General features: G+C 59.6%; 2 protein-coding genes across 4 annotated transcripts in view; both read right to left on the bottom strand.

Moving 5' to 3' along the window:
* Positions 1-8,880, bottom strand: part of EML1 (EMAP like 1) — a 184,791-nt gene extending 175,911 nt beyond the window's left edge. The window contains exon 1 of the mRNA XM_060620736.3: positions 8,678-8,880. Within this exon, the coding sequence (XP_060476719.1) occupies positions 8,678-8,705 (28 nt within the window). The 5' untranslated portion in view covers positions 8,706-8,880. The remainder of the gene's footprint in view (positions 1-8,677) is intronic.
* A 9,761-nt stretch (positions 8,881-18,641) lies between these two features.
* Positions 18,642-20,047, bottom strand: part of CYP46A1 (cytochrome P450 family 46 subfamily A member 1) — a 32,979-nt gene continuing 31,573 nt past the window's right edge. For all 3 annotated transcript variants that reach the window (XM_060620732.3, XM_060620733.3, XM_060620734.3), the window contains 2 exons: positions 19,612-19,678; positions 18,642-19,433 (listed from right to left, as the gene is read on the bottom strand). In XM_060620732.3, the coding sequence (XP_060476715.1) occupies positions 19,266-19,433; positions 19,612-19,678 (235 nt within the window). In that variant the 3' untranslated portion in view covers positions 18,642-19,265. The remainder of the gene's footprint in view (positions 19,434-19,611; positions 19,679-20,047) is intronic.

The raw sequence follows: 20,047 nt of genomic DNA, 5'->3' as shown, positions 1-20,047 counted from the left end.
AAGACCCTCAAACTATCTCACTGAATCCTCACCGCTGCCTGTGAGGCAGGCTCTGTTGCTGTCCCCATTTTTACAGATGAAGATATTGAGGCTTAAGGTCTCCGAGGCGGGAGGTGATGCCAATGAGGACACAGAGAGACACTCAACGCCATTAGTGACAAGGGAAAGGCAAGTCAAAACCGCAGTGAGATCCCTTCACACCCACTAGGATGGCTGGAGGCAAGGGGACAACAGCAGGTGTGGCAAGGATGTGGAGAACAGGAACGCTCCTGCTCTGCTGCAGGGGCGTGCACTGGTGCAGCCACTGTGGGAAGCCGTTCGGGGGCTCCTCGGTTCAACGTGGAACCACCCTAGGCTCCAGCAACGTCACCTCGAGGTGGCCGCCCAAGAGCCACGAAAACATCGGTTCACACAGGAAGTCGGGCACTAGTGTCTGTAGCCGTGTTGGTCATGACCGCCGAAAAGTAGAAACAGCCTAAACGTCCATCATTTAGGCTGATGGCTGGTTAAATAACACATGGTCTCTCCGTACAAGGGGAGAGTATTTGTCCACAAGAGGAATGAAGCACTAATACCACAATGTGGAAGGACCTAAAAACGTCACGAGGGGGCGCCCGGGTGGCTCAGTCAGTTGAGCGTCTGACTTCGGCTCAGCTCACGGTTCATGGGTTCAAGCCCCGCACCGGGTTCTGTGCTGACGGCTCAGAGACTGAAGCCTGCTTTGGATTCTGTCTCCCTCTCTCTCTGCCTCTCCCCCACTCATTCTCTCTCTCTCAAAAATAAACATCAAAAAAAAAAAAAGTTATGTGAAGCGAAAGGAGCCAGTCACCAAAGGCCACGTATTGTGTGGTTCCATTTATAGGAAATGTCCAGAACGGGGAAATCCACAGAGACAGAAAGAATAGTGGCCGCCAGGGGCTGAGAAGGGCGGTTAATGGGCAGGGATTTCTTTTCAAGGCGATTAAAAAGTTCTAAGACTCACTGTGAAGATAGTTGCACAACTCGGTGAATAGACCAAAATGCCCTGACTTGTACCCTTGAGGTGGGTGCACTGCGTGGTATGTGAATTACACCTCAATAAAGCCGTCGCCCCCCAACCAAAAGGAACGGTGCCCAGTGGGCCCCCAGGGCCCTGCGTGGAGCCCGCAGCCTGTGTATCACCGGCCGGTCCCTTTTTGCCTCCCTGTGGGGCTCCGGGGGACCTGCGCACAACTCCTCCAGTCAGCTGCCCCCCAGGGGCCTCCCCGGGGCCGAGGCCCCAGCCCTTCCCTCACGCGGCGGGACCCACGCACGCAGGACGCGCCGGATAAGCACCGCCGAAGGCAGGTGGTCCACTGAGACCACGGGCTCCTCCAGAGAGGAGCACTAAGGATGTCTTCTGTCTTCTGCAAGTGCCAGGGCTTTGACATGTTTTTCCGCCCGAAACAAATGAGGCGGGAACCCTAGAGGGTGTGTTTACACTAGGTAGAGAGTTCTCCAGACAGTTTGGCTTAGAGGTTGGAACGTGGGGTCCAGGGCTGCAGGGGCATCTGATCCCCAGCACGGACTCCACCGACCCCAACCCACATTCCGGCTTTATTCTAGCCATTCGACTGACACCCTCGCCCCTTACAGAAGGGCTTAGAGACAACCTCCAGCCTTTGCAAACGATATTTTAAAACCAGCTCTCGTCTCATTACACAAAACGACGTACGGCGTTCGTGGCCACGGCCCTCCGGTAGGCTGTAAATTCGTACTTAAAGTCATTATTTGTTATTACAAGTCCAGTGGGAAGCCTCTTGCTAAACTGGCTGCACAGCCTTTGTGTGGCGGTGCCGTGGGATCAAGGAAACAGTGTCTGTGTCAGAGAGATGAAGCACAGACTCATAGTTTGCTTTCCAATACGTTTCTTCGATCGTTTCTTTTTAAAAAGAATTTTTTTAAGTTTATTTTATTTATTTTGAGAGAGAGAGAGCGTGAGCACTGGAGGGGCAGAGACAGAGAGAGGGAGAGAGAGAATCCCAAGCGGGCTCCGTACCATCACCACGGCGCGGGGCTCGAACTCACAAACTATGAGATCATGACCTGAGCCCAAATCAAGAGTCGGTCGCTTAACTGACTGAGCCACCCAGGCTCCCCTCTGTAATCATTTCTTTCTAATCTCAGACCCCTTCTCTTTATCCTGTTGAGTTTGTTGATTAGACGGCCTCAGGAGCTATCCAGCCCTAACCCCTTCTTTGGCACATTAGCAAATAATAAATCACGAGAGCTTTTTGGCAATTAGCAGCTCATGTTCCTCTCGGTGACGCCTTTCCTTGCTGGTGTTGTGGCCAAATTTTTCAGAAATGTGTGTTTATGCTTTTAAATGCAAATTTAACTCTGTGGGAAAGAACAGGTTTTGAAAAATCTTGCCCCTTGCTTTGTGATCTGCCTGTTGGAACGACTCATAATCTGCATTTCAGATGCTTCCAGACCACAGCTCAGACGATACGCTCCGAACATTTCATAATAAAAATAGATGACTTTTTTTTTTTTTTTTAAGTCAAACGGGAACAAAAGTCAATGGGGGGCAGATACAGTGGTTCACGAGTGGAGGGCCGTACTCCGCCCTCTTGCCATTAGGTGTGGTCATGTGACTTGCTTGAGCCAGTAAATTCCAACAGTGGCAGCAGGGGCCACTTTTGCATGGGAGCATTTAATCGTCCGTGTGGCGTCTCTGTCTCTCTCTTTGCCTGCCTCATAACGGGGGAAACGTGGGTCCCTATGGAGGCATTCGGCTGAGCCACCGCCTAGGTCACCCACCCTGAGAGTTACCCAGATCCGCAAAGGACTTTGCATGAGCCAGAAGTACACCTTTGTTGCCTTAAGCCACTGAGATTTGTTCTTTTCCAGAGCACACTGGACCCATCCTGAGTGACACAGTCGGTAAAAAACAAAGGATCTGTTTTGATGAATATAAAGATTTGAAATCAGCAGCTGTGGATGACGATGTGTATCTTTCACCCGTCTCAGCCATCAATTTTCGTATTTTATTCTGACTGCATAGATTCGAGAAAATACAGTTAAGTCGTTGCAAACACTAGCAGCTTCATTTTATTTTAAATGCATAATGAAGTTTTTAAAAAAATCCCTCTTGCTCTCTCAAGAGTGCTCAATTAGAATGAACCCTGGGTGGCTCAGTCAGTTAAGCGTCTGACTTCGGCTCAGGTCGTGATCTCACAGTTCGTGGGTTCGAGCCCCGTGTCGGGCTCTGTGATGACAGCTCGGAGCCTCTCTCCTTCCCCCTCCCCCACTTGCACTCTGTGTCTCCCTCTCTCAAAAATTAACAAACATTAAAAAAAAAAAACCTGTTTAGAATGAACCCAATCCCTTAAAAGAACAGACATGGTAACTTGCATTTCCAAGTTGAATTCCCAACAGCTTGTAACCTGTATATTCTTGTCATAAGCGTTAAGGCCCCCGAAGGGTACGATGAGAGGAGACTAGGATTCACTAGGCAGAGAGGGAAAGATTTGGTCCTGAGGTCCCTGAGTGGGGAAAAACACCTATTTTGGAACAATGCTAAGAGGGTCGGACCACAGCAAGCCCCCTCAGGCGTAAGGTTCCTCTTAAGAATGGAAGAGAGCCCACCTACCCCCCTCAGGTTTCCCCTCTGGAATGTGACCCAAGACCTAAGTATGGCCTTAGGCCACCCCTTACACAATGGAAACAAGCCAATGGGGAGTGGACAACCCAGTGCCTACAGCTCTCAAGCCAGCAAGGGTAGAACCTGGGAAGGAACAAGGAAGGGAAGGGGACGCTGACCAGAACCTTATAAAACAAGGACCCTCCCCTATAGTCCTTGGCATTCACTTTCCAATGTCCCTTCTCTGTAAAGACAGCTTTCTTCCTTCCAGATCTTCTACTCTAATAAAGTTTTGCCTCCTGCTCATTTTGTGTCCCCCTTTTCCTTCGTTGAAGCGGTGAGACAGCGAACCCCGGGTATTGTGGTAAAAAATCCTGCAACACACTTCAGATTCTGGAGCAGGGACCTGAACCAAGAGGAGTGAAAGGTTACTCGTTTGCTGCTCGGAGGGGCTCGGGCCTGATGAGGGCCGGTGCAGAGCTGGGGCCTGAGCCCTGCCTCCTGTTGGGACACAGGACACGTGGGCAGGGCCACGTCACCTGTAGGATCCTCGGAGGCCAAAAAGGAAAGGAGGCTTGTTACGGGTCACACAGCAATGAACGCCACCCAGACATATCTATCCCCGACACCCAACTTGTCCAGGCCGGAACCGTTCAACCAGACGGTCGGGGGTGGGCGCTCCAAGGGTGCAGGGCCCCCAAGGAACCGCAGAGTCAGGGGAGGGGCCCTGGAGGAGGCAGAGCTGCACTGAGGCCAGATGAGAAAGAGAGATAGAGAGCAAGCAGGGAAGGGGCAGAGAGAGTGGGGTACAGAGGATCCAAAGCAGGCTCCGCACTGACAGCAGAGAATCCAAAGCCGGGTTCAAACTCATGAACCTCAAGATCATGACCTGGGCCGAAGTCGGACACTTAACTGACTGAGCCCCCCAGGTGCCCCCCGCCAATGTGTTTTTACAGACCAACCCTGGGACTCTGCCAGGTCACCCCCGAACCTCTGGAGACGAGCATCTGTCCTGTGGACCTTCACGATGGGGGCACCAGCACAGACCACGGCCTCCCTGCAGCCTCCCTGCTCCCACACTCTGCAGTTGCCAGGCCCCCCCTGGTCCCCCCGCCCTTCCCCTCCTGAATCAGCCTCACCCTCTCCCCTCAGGACCATCTTGCCAGCCTCCTCCTGGGCCTCTTGACCTCTAGATTCTCTAGTCCCTCCACCCCACACATGGAAGCAATCCGGGTACCCTCCTGGCTGGAGTTCTCACTGACTCCCTATTGCCCAAGAGATGAAACCCGAACCCCATTACTTGCCTAGAAAGGGGGAAGCCCTCATCACAGGAGGGGAGCCACCTAGAGAGCTGACAAGGCCCAGGGACCACGCCTGCCACCTCTTCTGGGGGAAGACACTTCCTCTCCAAGAGTAGGTCCTGAACAATGAAAATGTTTTGCTTTAATCTCCTTGTAGACACAGGCCCAGGTCCTGAGGTCGGTTGGTAAAACCCAGGCCAGGACAAGGAGGGACAGGGAAGTGGGGCTCTCTCTGGGCTCTGGGGGCGCCGGGAGGAACTGAGTGAGATACAGGTGGCCCACTCCAATGTCAGGCCCTGCACCCTCAGAAAAACCTTCTTGTTTCCAGGCAAAGAGAGATACTTGGGGGTCCTTTGGGGGACCCCAGAGAGATGCTGTCGGCTGCACACCCCCCCCCCAACCCGGCTGAATCACTTGGAACAGCTCCAGGAGCCGCAGAGCTCTGAGGGAGGTGATAAAGACAGGGGGCCTGTCTGCTGCTCACCGCACAAACACAGGGAGGCTGGGGCCCAGAGGGGGCACGGCATCGGTGGGAGGTTGCACAGCAGGAGAAAGAGAGTCCCTCTGTTGGCTGAGCACTTAATTGGGTTAGGGGTGTCCATCCTCCCCACACGCACGCCCTCCAAAGCAGTGAGGAGACTCACCACTGAGGCTCAGAGGGGCTAAGTGACTCACTCAAGGCCACAGACCCCGGGAGTGGTAAAGCAGGGATTCGAACCCTGGGCTCCCATGCACTCGCATTCAGTGCTCCTCTGAGAATACAATGGCCTATTCTTTGGTGCTTGGAACTGTAAAACTGCTTTGCTGGAAACTTTCCCAAACATGTGGGGACTGACAGCACAGAGGCTGGATTCTCTTCCTGCAGAGTTCTGCCGAGAGGGGAGGGGACAGACCACGAGGTCAAAGGCAGGAAGAGACAATCAACAGACCCAGGATGTGTGGAGCCAGCACCTTCCGGCCCCTCTGTCCAGCCCCCCAGAGGGACACGGTAGGGCCCCATTTTGCAGACGAGGAAACGGAGTCTCCATGGGGAAGTGGTCCATCCGTGCCCTGCTTCACTAAGGGGCAGAGCCAGGCCTAGAATCCAGACAACTGTACGGGAAGTCCCTTCCCTGGACGTGCTGTGCAGGCTGGCAGCTCCCAGTGCAGGCGGGTTCCTGCTATAAATACAGTGTTGACTCCTGGTAACCTTAGCCTCCAGGCTCCCCTGTCCAGGCACAGGGCCATGAACCCAGGAGCCGACTGCCTGCCACTGTGCTCCTGATCTGTGAAGTTTTCCTGACACGGTGACAAGGCACCACATTTTTTTTTTTTTAAACAGCCTCCAAATTATTGGAGACAATGCAGAACTGGCTAGCCATCTCCAAAGTGGGAAGGGCTGCTGTTCAGATGAGAGCGCAGATGGCCTACAAGACCCCCAGCCCCCACCCTTGGGCGAGCAGGGTGGGATTTCCTGGATGGGGCTCTTGGTCTGGGTGTGAATCCTGACTCTACCGTAATTTACCCACGGGACAAACTTGGACAAGTCTGTTTGCCTCTCTGAGCTTCAGTTCCCCCAGCTATACAGTGGGGTTCATGCATGCCCCTCCAGGGATCGAACAATGTCTCCAAAGTGGCCAGGACACAAGACACAGCAGACCCCGTGTTCCTTTCATGTTCCTCTTTGGCTGCAGCTCATTTATTGGTTGAATAGTAGTTACAACAGCTACACCTGTTAACAGTAAGCCTGGTGTTATGTTAACTGGGTTACATGCCTCCAGTCACTTACCCCTTCTTGGAACTTAAGGAGCTAATGTCCTATCATTGTTAACAGATGAGGAAACTGAAGCACAGTGATCCGGAATAATCTGCCCAAGGTCACACAGGTCACACAGGTCGTGGGTGGAGAGCGGAGAACTTTCCCAGGCCCGGGGATTCGTTTGTGCCAATAAGGAGAAATATTTCACAGCTGTCTCCTGGACCCATTCACTGCCGCGGGGTTGGAATCCTAAAAAGTCTGGCACTTTAGACGACACATCCTAGGAGCCCCCTCCCCAGTAAACAAACACGCACCCTTGCCCCCAGGTGCTGTCTTTACTCCCGCCAACCAGATTGCACTGCGAGTCCAGCCCGGCAGAGACCCGAAAGCATCCCACGGTATTTTACAGGCAGGAGGCCAAGTCCTGAGCTTGCCAGAGGTGACCTTCCCAGCTAGGGTGGGCAGAGCCACGGTGGTACCTGCCAGCCCCCAACCCAGCTGACCGTCTCCTACACAGCGAAGGGGCAGTAAAGGCCGTGTCTCCTCCCAGCCTCCTGGACACACACACACACACGCACATGGCTCCCATTCCATCGCCCTGTTGGGCTAAATATTGTCCTGGCCCTTCCTGAAATACCCATCTACATGCGGGTGGTTTTACAAGCTGCTAAAAGCAGGGCCGTGTCCCTGGTGGCGGGAGAGAGCTATTCCGGGTTCGTGTCAGGTGTGGGCAGAGCCAGCCAGAAAGGGCCTGTCTGCTGCACACATCCCCCCGCCCCCCCCATACTGGCTCCTCGGCGGACAATTCCTGGCAGCCAGCACCACTGACGCCTGGCGGAAGAGGGTGAGGTCAGGCCATTTTTGTCGGTGTCCCCCTCCCCAACACACACACACACACACACACACACGCAGAGTTCCAATTCCGACTCGGCCAGGTCCAGGCGCCGGGATGGTCCCTCAGACACCATGCGGGGGAGGGGAGGGGGCACACTGCCGTCACTCACAGTCTCCCCCAGGACCCCAGGACAGCCAGACGTGCCCGGGATTCTCCACGGTGGTGCTTTTGGCCGATAAGGGATCCACAGGCCACTGCCGTGCCGTGTCTTAGGCAACAAGCCGCAGCTGGAGGGGCCAGACCGGGATACACGGGCTCCTGAGCCTCCGGGCTCCTGCCCAGGACCCTCCACCTGCTGCTTCCACGAAGCCACCGCCAAGTCCTCACTGCACACCCGGCACCAACAGACAGGCTTTCACCCGCCGGCACGGTGGACCTTCCCAACCACCTGTGGGTGAGGAACTATTACCACTGTCCCTTTTTTCACTTAGGGGTTCTGAGCCTCAGACATGTCCACCCCAGAGCTCGTCTTCAACCGGAAGGAGCCAAGGGTGGCCAGGCAGGGGCACAGGCAGCCAGTCCTCACCAAACCCCTTGCCCCGGGGAGGGCAGGGGGCACGTGAGCAGACCCCAGTATCCGAGCACCCCTCTGCCTTTGCGTCCCTGGCCGTTTCCAACCTAGAAGATTTGGGGACCCGCGGGGGAGCCTGCCTTTGTGCAGGCAGGCCGGGGGCTCAGAACTTCCCGGAGGTCTCAGACCTTTGGGGAATCAGATGGCAACTGTAGGCTCCCCCACCCCGGACCGGTGTTCACACACACTCGTTTGCATGCGGCCGTGGGGGCCCATGGCACCCTGAGCCCACTGAGGGGCCCAGTCCAGACCCTGCCGCACTGTGGGGGTGAGCTCCGCACCCCCCGCTGGCGGCGGGAGGGGTTTGCAGCAGCCACAGCCCCCTGCTCTAGCCCCATCGGGAAGGCAGGGGGTGCGGCAGAACTTAGCTTTGAAAGTCCAGTTCCCCTTCCAGGAGCACGGCCCTCCCCTGCCCCCCCCCCCCCAATCAGGCATCAGGCTGGGAGGAAGGGGGTCCAGCCCCACAGCTGCCTGCAGCCTGGGGTGGGGGCGCCCGGTGCCCTCAGCGACCAGGAGCTTTGGCTCTGCAACCGGAGACGCGGTGGGTAAATATAGCACTGCCACTCACCGGCCGAGGGGCCCTCGCCGTCCGACATGGTGCAGGAGACGGGCGGGCAGCCGGCCACCAGCCTGCGGGGACGCTCAGAGCCGTCAGTGGCTGTCACCCACCTGGTGGGGCTTGGGGCTGCCGGGCCTGCTCTGCGTCCAGTCCCCAGGCAGCGTCCCGCCCCAGCCGGCCCGGCTGCCCCCACCGCCCCCCCATGCTGGGCTGGGCAGATAAGAACGCGCTCCAGAGCCAGGAGCCCTCGGGATTGGTGGATAAATCTGGGCACTGCCCTCCCCTGCCCTGGGCCTCTCCCGGGCTGCCTCGGAATGTTTCCTGCGAGGCTGCTGCACCCCTGGGTGCTCGGGCAGTCCCCGAGAGCCCAGCCCCAGGCCTGGAGACCCCAGAACGCCCACAGCCTCCTCTCCCTGGGAATGGTTCCACCCGGCCAGTGAGTGGCTTTTATGGCCACTGGAGGAGACGAGGGAGGGATGCCCCCACTGAGTCTGTGGTTGTCGTCTTAGCTCTCTGGAGCGGCCACGACCCACCCAAGGCCACCCGGCCAGTTTGGGGTGTGACCAGAGCTGGACTCTGGAGCCTGACTATCTGTCTCCAAGGCTACGGGAAGGCGTGGCCCTTGCCTTCGTTGGGCAGGCCAAGAGCAGCCACTTTTGGGCACCTTGTGGGGTGCCGGCTGCTCCATGTGTGCTGGGGGTGCCCTGGGTCCCTGGGGGCAGCCATGTGACTCAGGGTCGGGCACAGAGTGGGTCCTCAGGAAATACCGGTTGGGAGAACACATCTCAACAAACACTTAGTATACACTTGCTGTGTGCTTGCCTAAGAGGCAGGCTGGTCCTCCTCTTGGGTCCCCACAAGGGCCTGGGCCAGAGACTAGGGCAGGGAGGCAAGTGGGAGGCTCTGGGCTCAGTTCCCAGAGGCATCATGCCAGGGCTGGGCGTCGCTGAGCCCCCCAGGGCTCCAGGTCTACCCAGTTCTGCATGCAGGGCCTAGAAGGAGTAAAGTGGCTTAAAGAGAAGGAGAGAGGGTGGTGATCGACCCCAATCGGAGAGATACGGGAGGGCTTCCTGGAAGATCTGGCATTTGAGTTATGCCTTTGAGGAATAAGAAGGTTTTTTCAGGGGAAGAGAGGGCATTCCGGGAATAGAGACCAGCAGGTGCGTAGAAGAGCACCAGGAAAGCTCAACTTTGGACTGGAGGGTGGCAGGTGTCCCCGGCAGGGGCTGGAGGTGATGATGATCCCGAGGACAGGTGGTTGACGTTTGTGGAAGGGGTGGCATCCAAGGCTAGGGAAGTCAGGGGAGGCTTCTTGGAAGAGGGGGCAGACACTGTGCTTACGGGTCCATGAGCCTCCAAAAGATGCGAGGGGCAGGAAACAGCATTCAGAGGCCCAGCAGCTCTTCAAAGGCACCGAGGCCTTGGGGCGCCTGGGTGGCTCAGTCGGTTGAGCGTCTGACTTTGGCTCAGGTCATGACCTCATAGTTCCTGAGTTTGAGCCCCTCATTGGGCTGCTCACTGCTCTCAGTACAGAGCCCACCTTGGATCCTCTGTCCCTCTCTCTCTGCCCCTCCCCCACTCTGCTTTCTCTCAAACATAAAACATTCAAGAAGAAGAAGAAGAAACAAAGGCACTGATGCCTTTCCCAGCTCAGACACCCGGGGAGTGAAGACAGGGGAGCCCAGGCCACCATGTTTCCGAAGGAACTGCCTTTTGGAGATGGGTGGGGGACAGCTGCAGTCACACAAACTGTCAGAGGTGATAGCAAAGGAATTCAATCCCTATACGGTGGTTCCAGGCCTCCGGGCCTTTGTCTGTGCTGTACCCTTGGTCAGGAATTCCCTGTCCTCCCCCCATCTCCTCCCCTGTGAAGCCTTGTCTGGCTGTCCCTGAAGGTGGGCCAGGCTCCCCTGTGTGCTCCACAAACCGACCTCACGGTGGCCAGTGCCTGACCCTGGTTTTGCCCACCTCCTGCTGTATGATAGTGAGCTCACTGTCACTGGAGGGATGTAAGCAGGGCTGGACAGCCACTGGACGAGGACACAGTGAAGGGAGTTCAAGCATCAGTTGGGGTTAGATTCAATGGCTTGGGGGCCCCTCGAGGGTGACCAGCTTGTGCTGGTTTCCCTACTTCAGCCCTGAAAGTCCTACCTGCACCCTGGGAGCCCTCGATCAGAGGCAAACCAGGACTGGGGGCCATCCTGGGTCCCTCCTGAGGTTTTTACGTGAGAAAAGACAAAAACAAAAAAAAGCAAGAGGAACTGTCTCTGGCACCTCACAGTCCCACCCCTTCCTCCCCAGGATTTCCCCTCCTCCCTCCCCCCTCCTAACTCGATTCCAGGTGAGCTCTCTGGGAATGGAAAGGCAGCGGGCCGGTGCCTTGGGCGGGTGTGGGCAAGAAGCTGATGCTAGTCAGAAAGGAGAGGGGAGGAGAGGAGAGGGCCTCAGGGCTCCCCACCTGCTAAGTGGGAGGAGTCTCACCTGCCAGGGTTTGAAGACTGATGGAGACAGGGCCACCAAATCTCCGCAGGTGGCAGCGACATCCCCAGGGAGGGGCGGGGCCGGGGGGGGGGCGCTGGAACCCACCTGTAAGCCCTCCACTCAGCATTCAGCTGTCCCCCACTACCCCGGGCGGGGTCAGACCTGCTCTGCTGTGTGGCCTTGCGCAGGTCCTGGCCCCTCTCTGTGCCTCTGTTTCCACATCAGCAGAGCATTTACGAGCACCTCCTATGTACTTGGCCCTGGGCCAGGCTGGGGGCAGGGGGAACCCGCGAGGCGTGCCCGGTCCCATGGGGCCACGCTTGGGTCTTGTCTCCTGCAGCACCTGCGCTGGGCTCCCTGGGATGAGCTGGGTCGACAGAGAAGCGCACGCGAACTCACCTCAGGGCACCCCTCGAGACTGCCAGTTGCCCGGTCCAGGGTGGCACGGGTGTGCCCAGTGCTGGACACACAGCGGTGCTGCAGCAAGAGCCCCCCCCGCCCCAAGTCACCTGGCGCCCCAGACAGAGCCCCTCACCTTGGCCACTGCCGGGTGCACTGTAGGACCAGGGCCGGGAGGAGCACCCTGTCAGTGTCACAGGGCCTGGGTTGGATGCCACTCTGCCAGCCGCCCTCGGCGACTGGGACAAGCTGACCGTCGCCTCGGTTTCTCATCCCAAAATGGGAGACTATGGAGAGGCTGAGCACCAGGGCCCAGAAGCCTCGGAGGGGCCGTCCGCCTGCCCCCCCACCCCTGCTCCCTCAGCCGTCAGTGCGTCCGCCCCGGGGTCCCACCCAAACAGGCCTCCCAGTGTCCAGCCTCCAGAGCTGACCTCCTGTGTGCAGGCCACCTCCCCTTCCTGTCCCCGGCCCCAAGTACCTTCCTGTTGTTTTCTATGGTGGGAACACGTGTTGGGGGAAAAAACAACTTGGTTTCTCTGCTCCGAGGTCCCTGCAGCAGCTCTGGGCCGCTGCGTACGTGTGCAAACGCGTGTGACAATGCACATGGGTGCACACAGGCATGCATGGTGGTGGGTACGTGTGCGGGGAAAGTGTGTGCATGTGAGAATGTGCGAGCGCATCACAGGTGTGGGTTGGTACAAGTGAGCGTGTGTGTGTGCACCTATGTGCATGGGAGCACGTACGTGTGTGTAGGGGGGTGTGGAAGAGCGTAGGGGAGTGTGGATGAGTGTGCACGTATTCCTGGGTGAGCACGTATGTGCACGTGCAGGGGAGCATAAACACGTGGGGCATGCATGTGCCCCCGTGAGCTTGTGTACGTGTGTAAGAGCGTGTATGCGCCTGTGGGGGGTGTGTACACATGTGGGTGTGCCCTCTGGCTCCTGAGAGCACGTCCTGTATCTCTGACCTCGAAGCCAGCTGTCTGTGTCCCTGGCATGGTGCTGGCCGGCCCCTGGGGCTCACAGCAAGTGTCTGTCTCTTTGTTCAACTGCCTGAGCGAGAGTGAGCACAGGTTCAAGGAGGGCGGGGGAGTGCAGGAAAGGCGGCCAGGGTGGCCAGGGCAAGCACGAGGGTCAAGGGGGACCTCTCTGAGCAGTGTCATGCAGACAGACGCCTGGAGGGTGAGCCGGCAGCCCAGGCAGGAGGCGGGTCAGGTGCAGCGCAGAAAACAGGGCTGGCAAAGTGGTCGGGGAGCTGTGGGAAGGCACAGTGGTGGGCGATCCGGTGAGAGGTGCAGGCGGGCTGCTCATGGAGCCTCTGAAGTCTGCAGGGGTGCAGGTTGCTTCAAGGGGAACAGGGCAAAAGGGGTGCACATTTATTGTGCATCAGTGGGGCCAGCTCTGAGCGGGGCCCCTTTCAGGCCCTGCCTTACACCCCCGCCCCACCTGCCCCCACACTGCACAGCCAGCCATCTCTGCTGCTGAAAGGAGGGTGCCCCAGGAAAGGAGCTTCAGGGCCGTCCCCACCAAAGGCAGGAGCGGCCCCCCAGCCTGGTGGGGCCAGGGAGGAGGCCCACGTCCCGCCTGCTGGCACCTGTTCACTCCCCATTTGCACAGATACCAGCTAGGTCTCAGCAGCCCCAGTAACTCCTCCCTGCTGGAGACCCGGTCTTCCTGGGCCTTGGGTCCCCCCCATAACAGAGGCAGGAAAGTTTTTTTCTAATGTTTATTTATTTTTGAAAGAGAGAGACAGAGCATGAGCAGGGGAAGGGCAGAGGAGACACAGAATCTGAAGCAGGCTCCAGGCTCCGAGCTGTCAGCACAGAGCCCAGCGCGGGGCTCGAACCGACGGACTGTGAGATCATGACCTGAGCCGAAGTGGGTGGCTCAGCCGACTGAGCCCCCCAGGCGTCCCGGGAGGAAATTTTTGAACAAGGAGCTTCCCCTGGGACTTTGGTGGCTACGACCCGAGGAAGGACAGCGGATGTCCACACTGGGTGGACCACACCTCCTGGGCCTGTGACCTTGGGCAGGCCATCTAGCCTCCCAGGGGTCGTGGGAAGGACGAGGCTGTGCTGTGCTGCAAGGGCCTGGCACCAACGGGCCTCACGATACTTCCCAGGCCTGTCCGCTGCCTGAGGTTAAAACAGACACTTCCTTACAGCTCAGGACACAGCCCACAGCCCCCAATACATGTAGCCTAAGACACACAGACGTGGACAGAGACCCACACGGGAGAGACAGATACACGGTGACAGAGAGACCACAGAAACACAGAGATGGATGGAGGGAGAGACACAAGTGGGCACCCGTGTGTACCACTCCCGTGCATCTCTGGGAGCTGCTTTCCCACACCCAGGGGCTCCCACCCCGCCCAGGCCCCCTAAGCTGAAGGCCACCTGGGAGGCCTTGGATAAGCCTCCCAGCCTCCCAGCCAGGAGAGAAGCTCAGGGGCCCGTCCAGACGCACTGGGTGTCCCTAGGGTGAGGGCGTGGGCAGCCCCTGGGTCCTTTGAGCAACACCCTCACTTCTGGGTGGAGGCCGAGGAGCCACTGTCACTTGGGGTGAGGCGTGGGGCTGCCGGGGATGCCCTGGCCTCCTCCTCAGGCTCCAGGGCTCACAGCAGGGGGGAGGCCCCCAGGGAGAGTGAGGTCCCACCTCTTGGGGCCGGGGTTACAGTGGGCTCAGGGCCGACTGCACTGGGCGCTCAGTGGTGAGCTGGTGGCATCATCAGTGTCATTGTGGCTAATACCTTGGACTCCTCCTCACCTGGGGTCCCAGGCCATGCAAGGGGCTTAGATAAGGGCTCTCCCCGTGGGCTGGGGTTAGAAGAGCCCCACCAGAGTTGCTGTCGTCGTCCCCCGCTGCCCCCCAAAACTGAGACCGGCAGAGAAGCTGGGCCCAGAGAGAGGGAGCAGGGAGGGGAGGCTCGTCCTTTGCCCTTGCCTGTCCAGCACTGACCCAGGGACCCTCCACATCCCACCTTGGGGGCCAGGCTCCTGCACGGAAGGCCCCAGTGCCCCCCACGCCCCTCCTGGCCTGTCTTGAGGCGCATGGAGCCTCTTCCGGGGTAGGCCTGGGACTTGGGCATGGCATTGTGGGGGCTGCTGTAGAGCCTTGCCTAAGGCAGGGGGTTCTGGGGTGCCCCCTCAGGGACCTGCAGACTTGCCCCTAGCTACTCAGGCTGCCTCCCGCTGGTGGTGACCACTCTTCCTCACTGGCCCTCGGTCTGGCCCGCTGGCAGGGACTACCCAAGGTAGGCAACATCCGGAGGGTGACCACAGCGTTCCCTAAGCAAGGAGGAAGTTCAAGGGGGACGTGTTCTGGGAGGCACAAATGTTTCCAAAGCTCCAGGCCAAGGAAGGGCCTTCACTCCATCTGTACCCACCCCAGGCCTGATTCAGAGAAATGGCCCTCCAGTAGTAAGTCTCCCCCCACTTGCCAGAAATACCCCTAGTGTCTGCCCCCTCCCCCTAGGGCTATTTATAGACTTGCAGACAGAGATGCCCAAGGCTGTCTGGAGCCCAGGGGTGAGGTCTGGGCAGACCTGTGGATTTAGGTCATCCACCCCAGGGGGGTGAGAACCGCCTTTGCATCACACGCTCATCAGGAAGCCAGTTTAGGATGCAGGATTCTTGCCCCAGAGGAAAACAACATCCCCGCAGAGGGGCTGAAATGTGGGAAGAGCCGTCGGCTTGAGCCCTCTCTTGCCCCTGCGCTGAGGTCCCCCTCCAGGTGGCCATCCTCCCTGTCGCTGATCACCCAGGAAATACACACATACACTGTTTCTGGGGTCCACCGGGGCTGGACCTACCAAACCCTGGACCAGTATAAAGGACACCACACCCGATTAACCTGCCCAGGTGGGTGGCTAATTGTGGCCCTCCGCCCACTCACGTCGGATGCCCCTGAGGCCCAGCAGGGTCACTAGGTGACTCCAGGGCCAGACTCCTGTCCTCAGGTGCAGAGCAGAGAAGAAAACCTCCCACCTCCCACAGTTGGGACAGCTTCTCACCCCCAGCCCAAGTTTGCGAGGCTCCCAAGGCCGACCCCCAGCGAAGGCTGGGCCACGAGCCACCCCGAGGACCCCTCATCACCAGCCTCCAGGGCCCTGGGGCAGAGGACACTGGAGGTGGCTTCGGTTCAGCCAAGAGCGTGTTCAGTGTTACAGCAGCTCAGCCCTGAGGGGTCAGGAGGCATCCCCCAGCCCTCCCAGGCGGGAGGCAGCCCCCTGCACCCCTGCCCGTCCTCCTAGTGCGCTTCCCCGCCACTGGGCTTTTCTTGCCAAAGCTGCCCCCTCCGGGCCGGCCAGCGTCCCACCGCCGGACCCAGCCCACCGCCAGGAGAGGTGAGGGGGAACCACCCAGCGATCGCGGCACTGCGGGATAGTCCCCCTAACGTCCCCCCCGCCCGGCTGTCGTGCCTCGCCGTGCCTCGGTGGCCCCACCTGTGACACGGGGATGGCGACGCCCACCTGCCCCCCTCCACCCGAAGGCTCAGAGGACGCTCCGAACCACCCGCGCCTGGGCCCGCCGGGGTTTGCGCCCTCCCGGCCCGACCCCGCCCCCAGGAGGCCGGGCTTGCCTCGCCGCGGCCCCGCCCCCTCCGGGCCTCGGGTTCCCCCGCGGGACCGGGCGGGCAGGCACCGCCCACTCGGCCACCCGCAGGCGCGCCGGCCGGAGCGCTGCGCCGGGGCGCCACCGTGTGGCCCTTCTGGGAACTGCACTGCCTGGCCTCCCAGGAAAGCCCTTCCTTCCCTAGAGGTTACCGCCATAAAGATTCCGACGCCAGTGACAATTACTACTGGCGGGTCTGCAACACTGTCGCGACAGGCCCTATGCTAAGTACGACCTATACAGAATGCTCTTAATTCTCCCATCAATCTTAGGATGTGGGTCCTATCATCCGTCCTTCCTTACAGATGGGGAAATTGAGGCCCAAGCCCCCCCCCCCCCCAAACAGTGACAGGTCAGGTAGGACCTGACCCCAGGAGGTCTGGCTGCAGGGGCTTGGTTCCAATTCGATCCATCTTGCCTGAGTCCCAGGGTTGACACCATCCCTGTGCACACTGGAGTCTTCCAGGGGACGTAAGAGAAGTTTCAGGGTCCCAACCCATAGGCAGATCCAGCTGGCCCAAGTGACTCATCTAGGCAGCCAGGCCTGAGAGCCACCTTCTCTCTCATGAAAAGCCCATTTTATGGAGGAGGAAGTGGCTCGGGAAGGTCAGGATGGGCGCACTAACCCACAGGCAACGACAGCAGAGCAGGGCTGGGGGCGTCCAGGCTCTTCCCACTCACCTCAGGCCTCCTGCCCTGGGTTTCCTGTGCTCAGAGACTCCACTATGGCCCTGCTGTGTGTCGTGACCTTGACTTTCTCATCTGTGAAATGGGCCATACTCAAGAGGATTTGAAGAAATGACGATGTGAAGACTCAGGCTCAGCAGTGGATAAGTAGCTGCTAAGTCAGATGATGGTAAAGGCAGCTGGAAGTTTCCAGAGGGAGCTGACCCCTCCAGACCCCTCCAGGCAATGCCAGGTCACGCCCCTGGAATGCTAAGCCTTGGTAGCCTGTGGGCCTTTTAGATGGACAGCGGAGGAGGTTCTGTCCTGTGGGGGCCAGGCCCAGCCATGGCAGGAAGCGCAGGGCATGGAGTAGGGAGTGCTGGTGGAGACTGGGGGGCTGGTGGGGGTGCCTAGGGGCTGTGGGGCTGCTGTGGGGCTGTTGGAGAGCTCCAGAGGGGGCTGGTGAGCCTCAAAGAGAAGCTGCAGAGGGTGGGGGGTAGTGGTCCAGGCAGGGCAGGTCCCTGGGAGCAGTGCAAGGCTGAAGGCCCAGGGACGAGGCAAGAGGAAACAGCGGCATTTGAGGGGCCGTGGGAGGGAGCTGGGCAGAGACCGTCAAGGGGCGGGTCTGGCCACACAGCTGGAGGCAGAGCCCAGGCACACGGGTTCTGAGAGCCACGGGACATTCTGAGCCCCCTCCCCCGCCCAGACATGGGACTGGAAAGGGGAGGGAGGGTGGGAGTGTAGTTCGATCGAGGCCCCCCGCCCAGTGCTCGGTTTGGGCAGAGAACTAGGGGAGCGGGACTCTCACTCTACAAGGAACCTGCGGCCACAGAGGCATCCTGGAGGCTGGGCGCTCTGCCCAGAGGCTCAGGACAGACTGCAGACGCCAGTTCCCTTGACCCACCTGGGCTGGGGAGAGGAACGGGCTCAGTATCCCCACCTCCCTGAGCCTGTCACTTCCTCCCCTGAGCCTCAGCTTCCTCTTCTGCTAAATCGGAAGACCCCTCAGCTCCAGACTGCTCAAGGACTGAGGAGGAGCTGAGGCAAAGCGAGGGCTGGCCCAACTCCATTCCATTCCCCTCCTGCTATGGAGAGCGGAACTTTGCAGGGCATTTACCCCAGGCAGTGGGCATAGGCGTGTTGTTTTCTCTGCAGGAAGACAGGCTCCCAAGTACTGAGGGAGAAACTCAGGGGGTCCTTTTCCTTGGATGGGCCCAGAGGACATGGCTAGCCCAGTACCTATTGCCCTTGGCCACCTCTAGGCCCCGGGGGAGGAACGAAGGGCACCTTCACCCACCTACCACTGTCGGGGTTCCAGTCTCACCTCCTGGGGCTGGGCCCACAGGCCTCCTCCGACCAGGTCGGGAGGGGAAGCATTGTGCCAGAAGGTGCAGAGGAAGCCAGCAGGGGTGAGGCCGGGCGTCCAGGCGTTCAGGTCCACCAAGCGGTCCCCAAGAGAGGTCCCGGGGGCTCTGGCCTGTGTGAGGCCCTCTGGGGGCCCCAGCACCCTTGTTGGGAGTAGACTAGACCACATGGGCCCCAGGGCCCTGACCCTGTCAGATCGAGCTCTCATAACCCCGTCTGTAATCCCAACCTCACACCGCACCCAGGAACGTGGCCTTGCACATAACGCAGGGAACTGGCTTCTACTAACATAGAGCCCTCCTGGTAACCTGGGCAGCCTTCTCCCGAGACGGCACCATCTGGGCACCTTCAAGGGAAGCTTCCGGAGCTGCACTAGCCCTTAGACCAGTCTCGATATTGGTCTCATTTTACAGATGAGCAAACTGAGGCCAGAGCGCTCTGGCCTGGTCCGGCCATTCATTCATGCAGTCAACACATATTTATTTGAGCATCGGCTCTGTGCCAGGCCAGGGCGGCTCGGAGACGAATCATACACAGACCTGGCCCACGAGGCACTCACAGCCTGGCAGGGCAGCTGGTCACATCAAAGGACACTCACAATACAGTGTGGTCAGTGTGGTGTTAGAGGTAGCACAGGTGACCAAGGGAGCACAGAGGAGGGGCCCCTGGCCCCGCCGGGGGCGGCAGGGAGGGCTTCCTGGAAGAGGTGACACCTGAAGAGGGTTTTAGGAAGTGAGCAAGAGTTAGGGTGTGTGGCAGGGGGAGTGGCCTGTGCAGGGAGGTGGGGGTAAGAGATAGCACATCTGGGGCGCAGCTGGGAGTTAGGTTCGGGGCGGGGGGAGGGGGGGCGGTCCAGGAAGGGCGTGGAGTTAGCACTGGACGGGGAGCTTAAGGGGGAGGGGGGAGAGGGGAGGAGGAAAGCAGGTGGTGATTGGCAGGGGGGCCCGCTGGGAGCCAGCGTGGTGGGTGCCCCTGAGGAAGGGGACAGGAGAACAGGGTGGATGGCAGCGGGGTTGCAGAGGAGTGTGGGTGCGGCCCTTGCCAGAGGAGTCCCATCCACCCCAGGCCCGCTCAGCAGGGTGGCGGGGGTGCGGGCTGCCAGCCCCGGGGCCGCAGAGTGCACAGCACAGGGTCGAGCGGCTTGAGCGTGGCCTGCTCCTGCAGCCCGTATCGCTGTCCAGGCACCAGCCGGAACTCGAGCCTCTGCAGCAGCTTGGCCATGACCACCTTCACCTCCATCTGCGTGCAGAGGTGGGGAGGGGCGGGAGGCACGCGGCCGGAAGGCAGCCGGTGGGCGGGGCCCCGGCTGGCCCGGCCGTCCCTCACCCCGGCGGGCGCCCCGCTCCCGGGTCCCCGAGCCGGCTCTGCCAGGCCTCCTGGCCCCAGGGTGAGACCCCACCCAGCCCTGGCCTCCTACCTGAGCAAACTGCTGTCCGATGCAGGAGCGGGGGCCCAGAGAGAAGGGGAAGTAGGTGAACCTCGGCCTGCGGGGAGAGGGCTGTCAGGAGGAGGCGGCCCCGTGACAGTCCTGCCCAGCGGGTGACAAACCCATCCCTTGCGGATGCATGGCTTGGGGCCACGATTGGATTTTGCACCCACTGAACACATCCAGGGCTGGCTCTGTCGAGCTCTGCGTCAGCATTTTGTCATTTAATCCTCCTCTGGCGCTTTCTCAGAAGGGGCTGTTATTATCCCCAGTTCACAGCTGGAGGGACTGACGCTCGGAGAGCCAAAGCAACCCCCCCCCCCCCCCCCCGGCTTCTCTGCCACTTCTATACTCGGCCGTCACACGTCCAGTTCTGGGCAGAGGCTAGGTCTGGATGCAGGTGGTCGGTCCCTGGGGCGTGGCTCCC

Source organism: Panthera onca, chromosome B3 (genome assembly GCF_046562875.1).
Source record: "Panthera onca isolate mPanOnc1 chromosome B3, mPanOnc1 haplotype 2, whole genome shotgun sequence".
Taxonomy (NCBI): domain Eukaryota; kingdom Metazoa; phylum Chordata; class Mammalia; order Carnivora; family Felidae; genus Panthera; species Panthera onca.
Note: the sequence above shows the minus strand (reverse complement) of the source record. Positions and strands in the feature narration are given on the sequence as shown.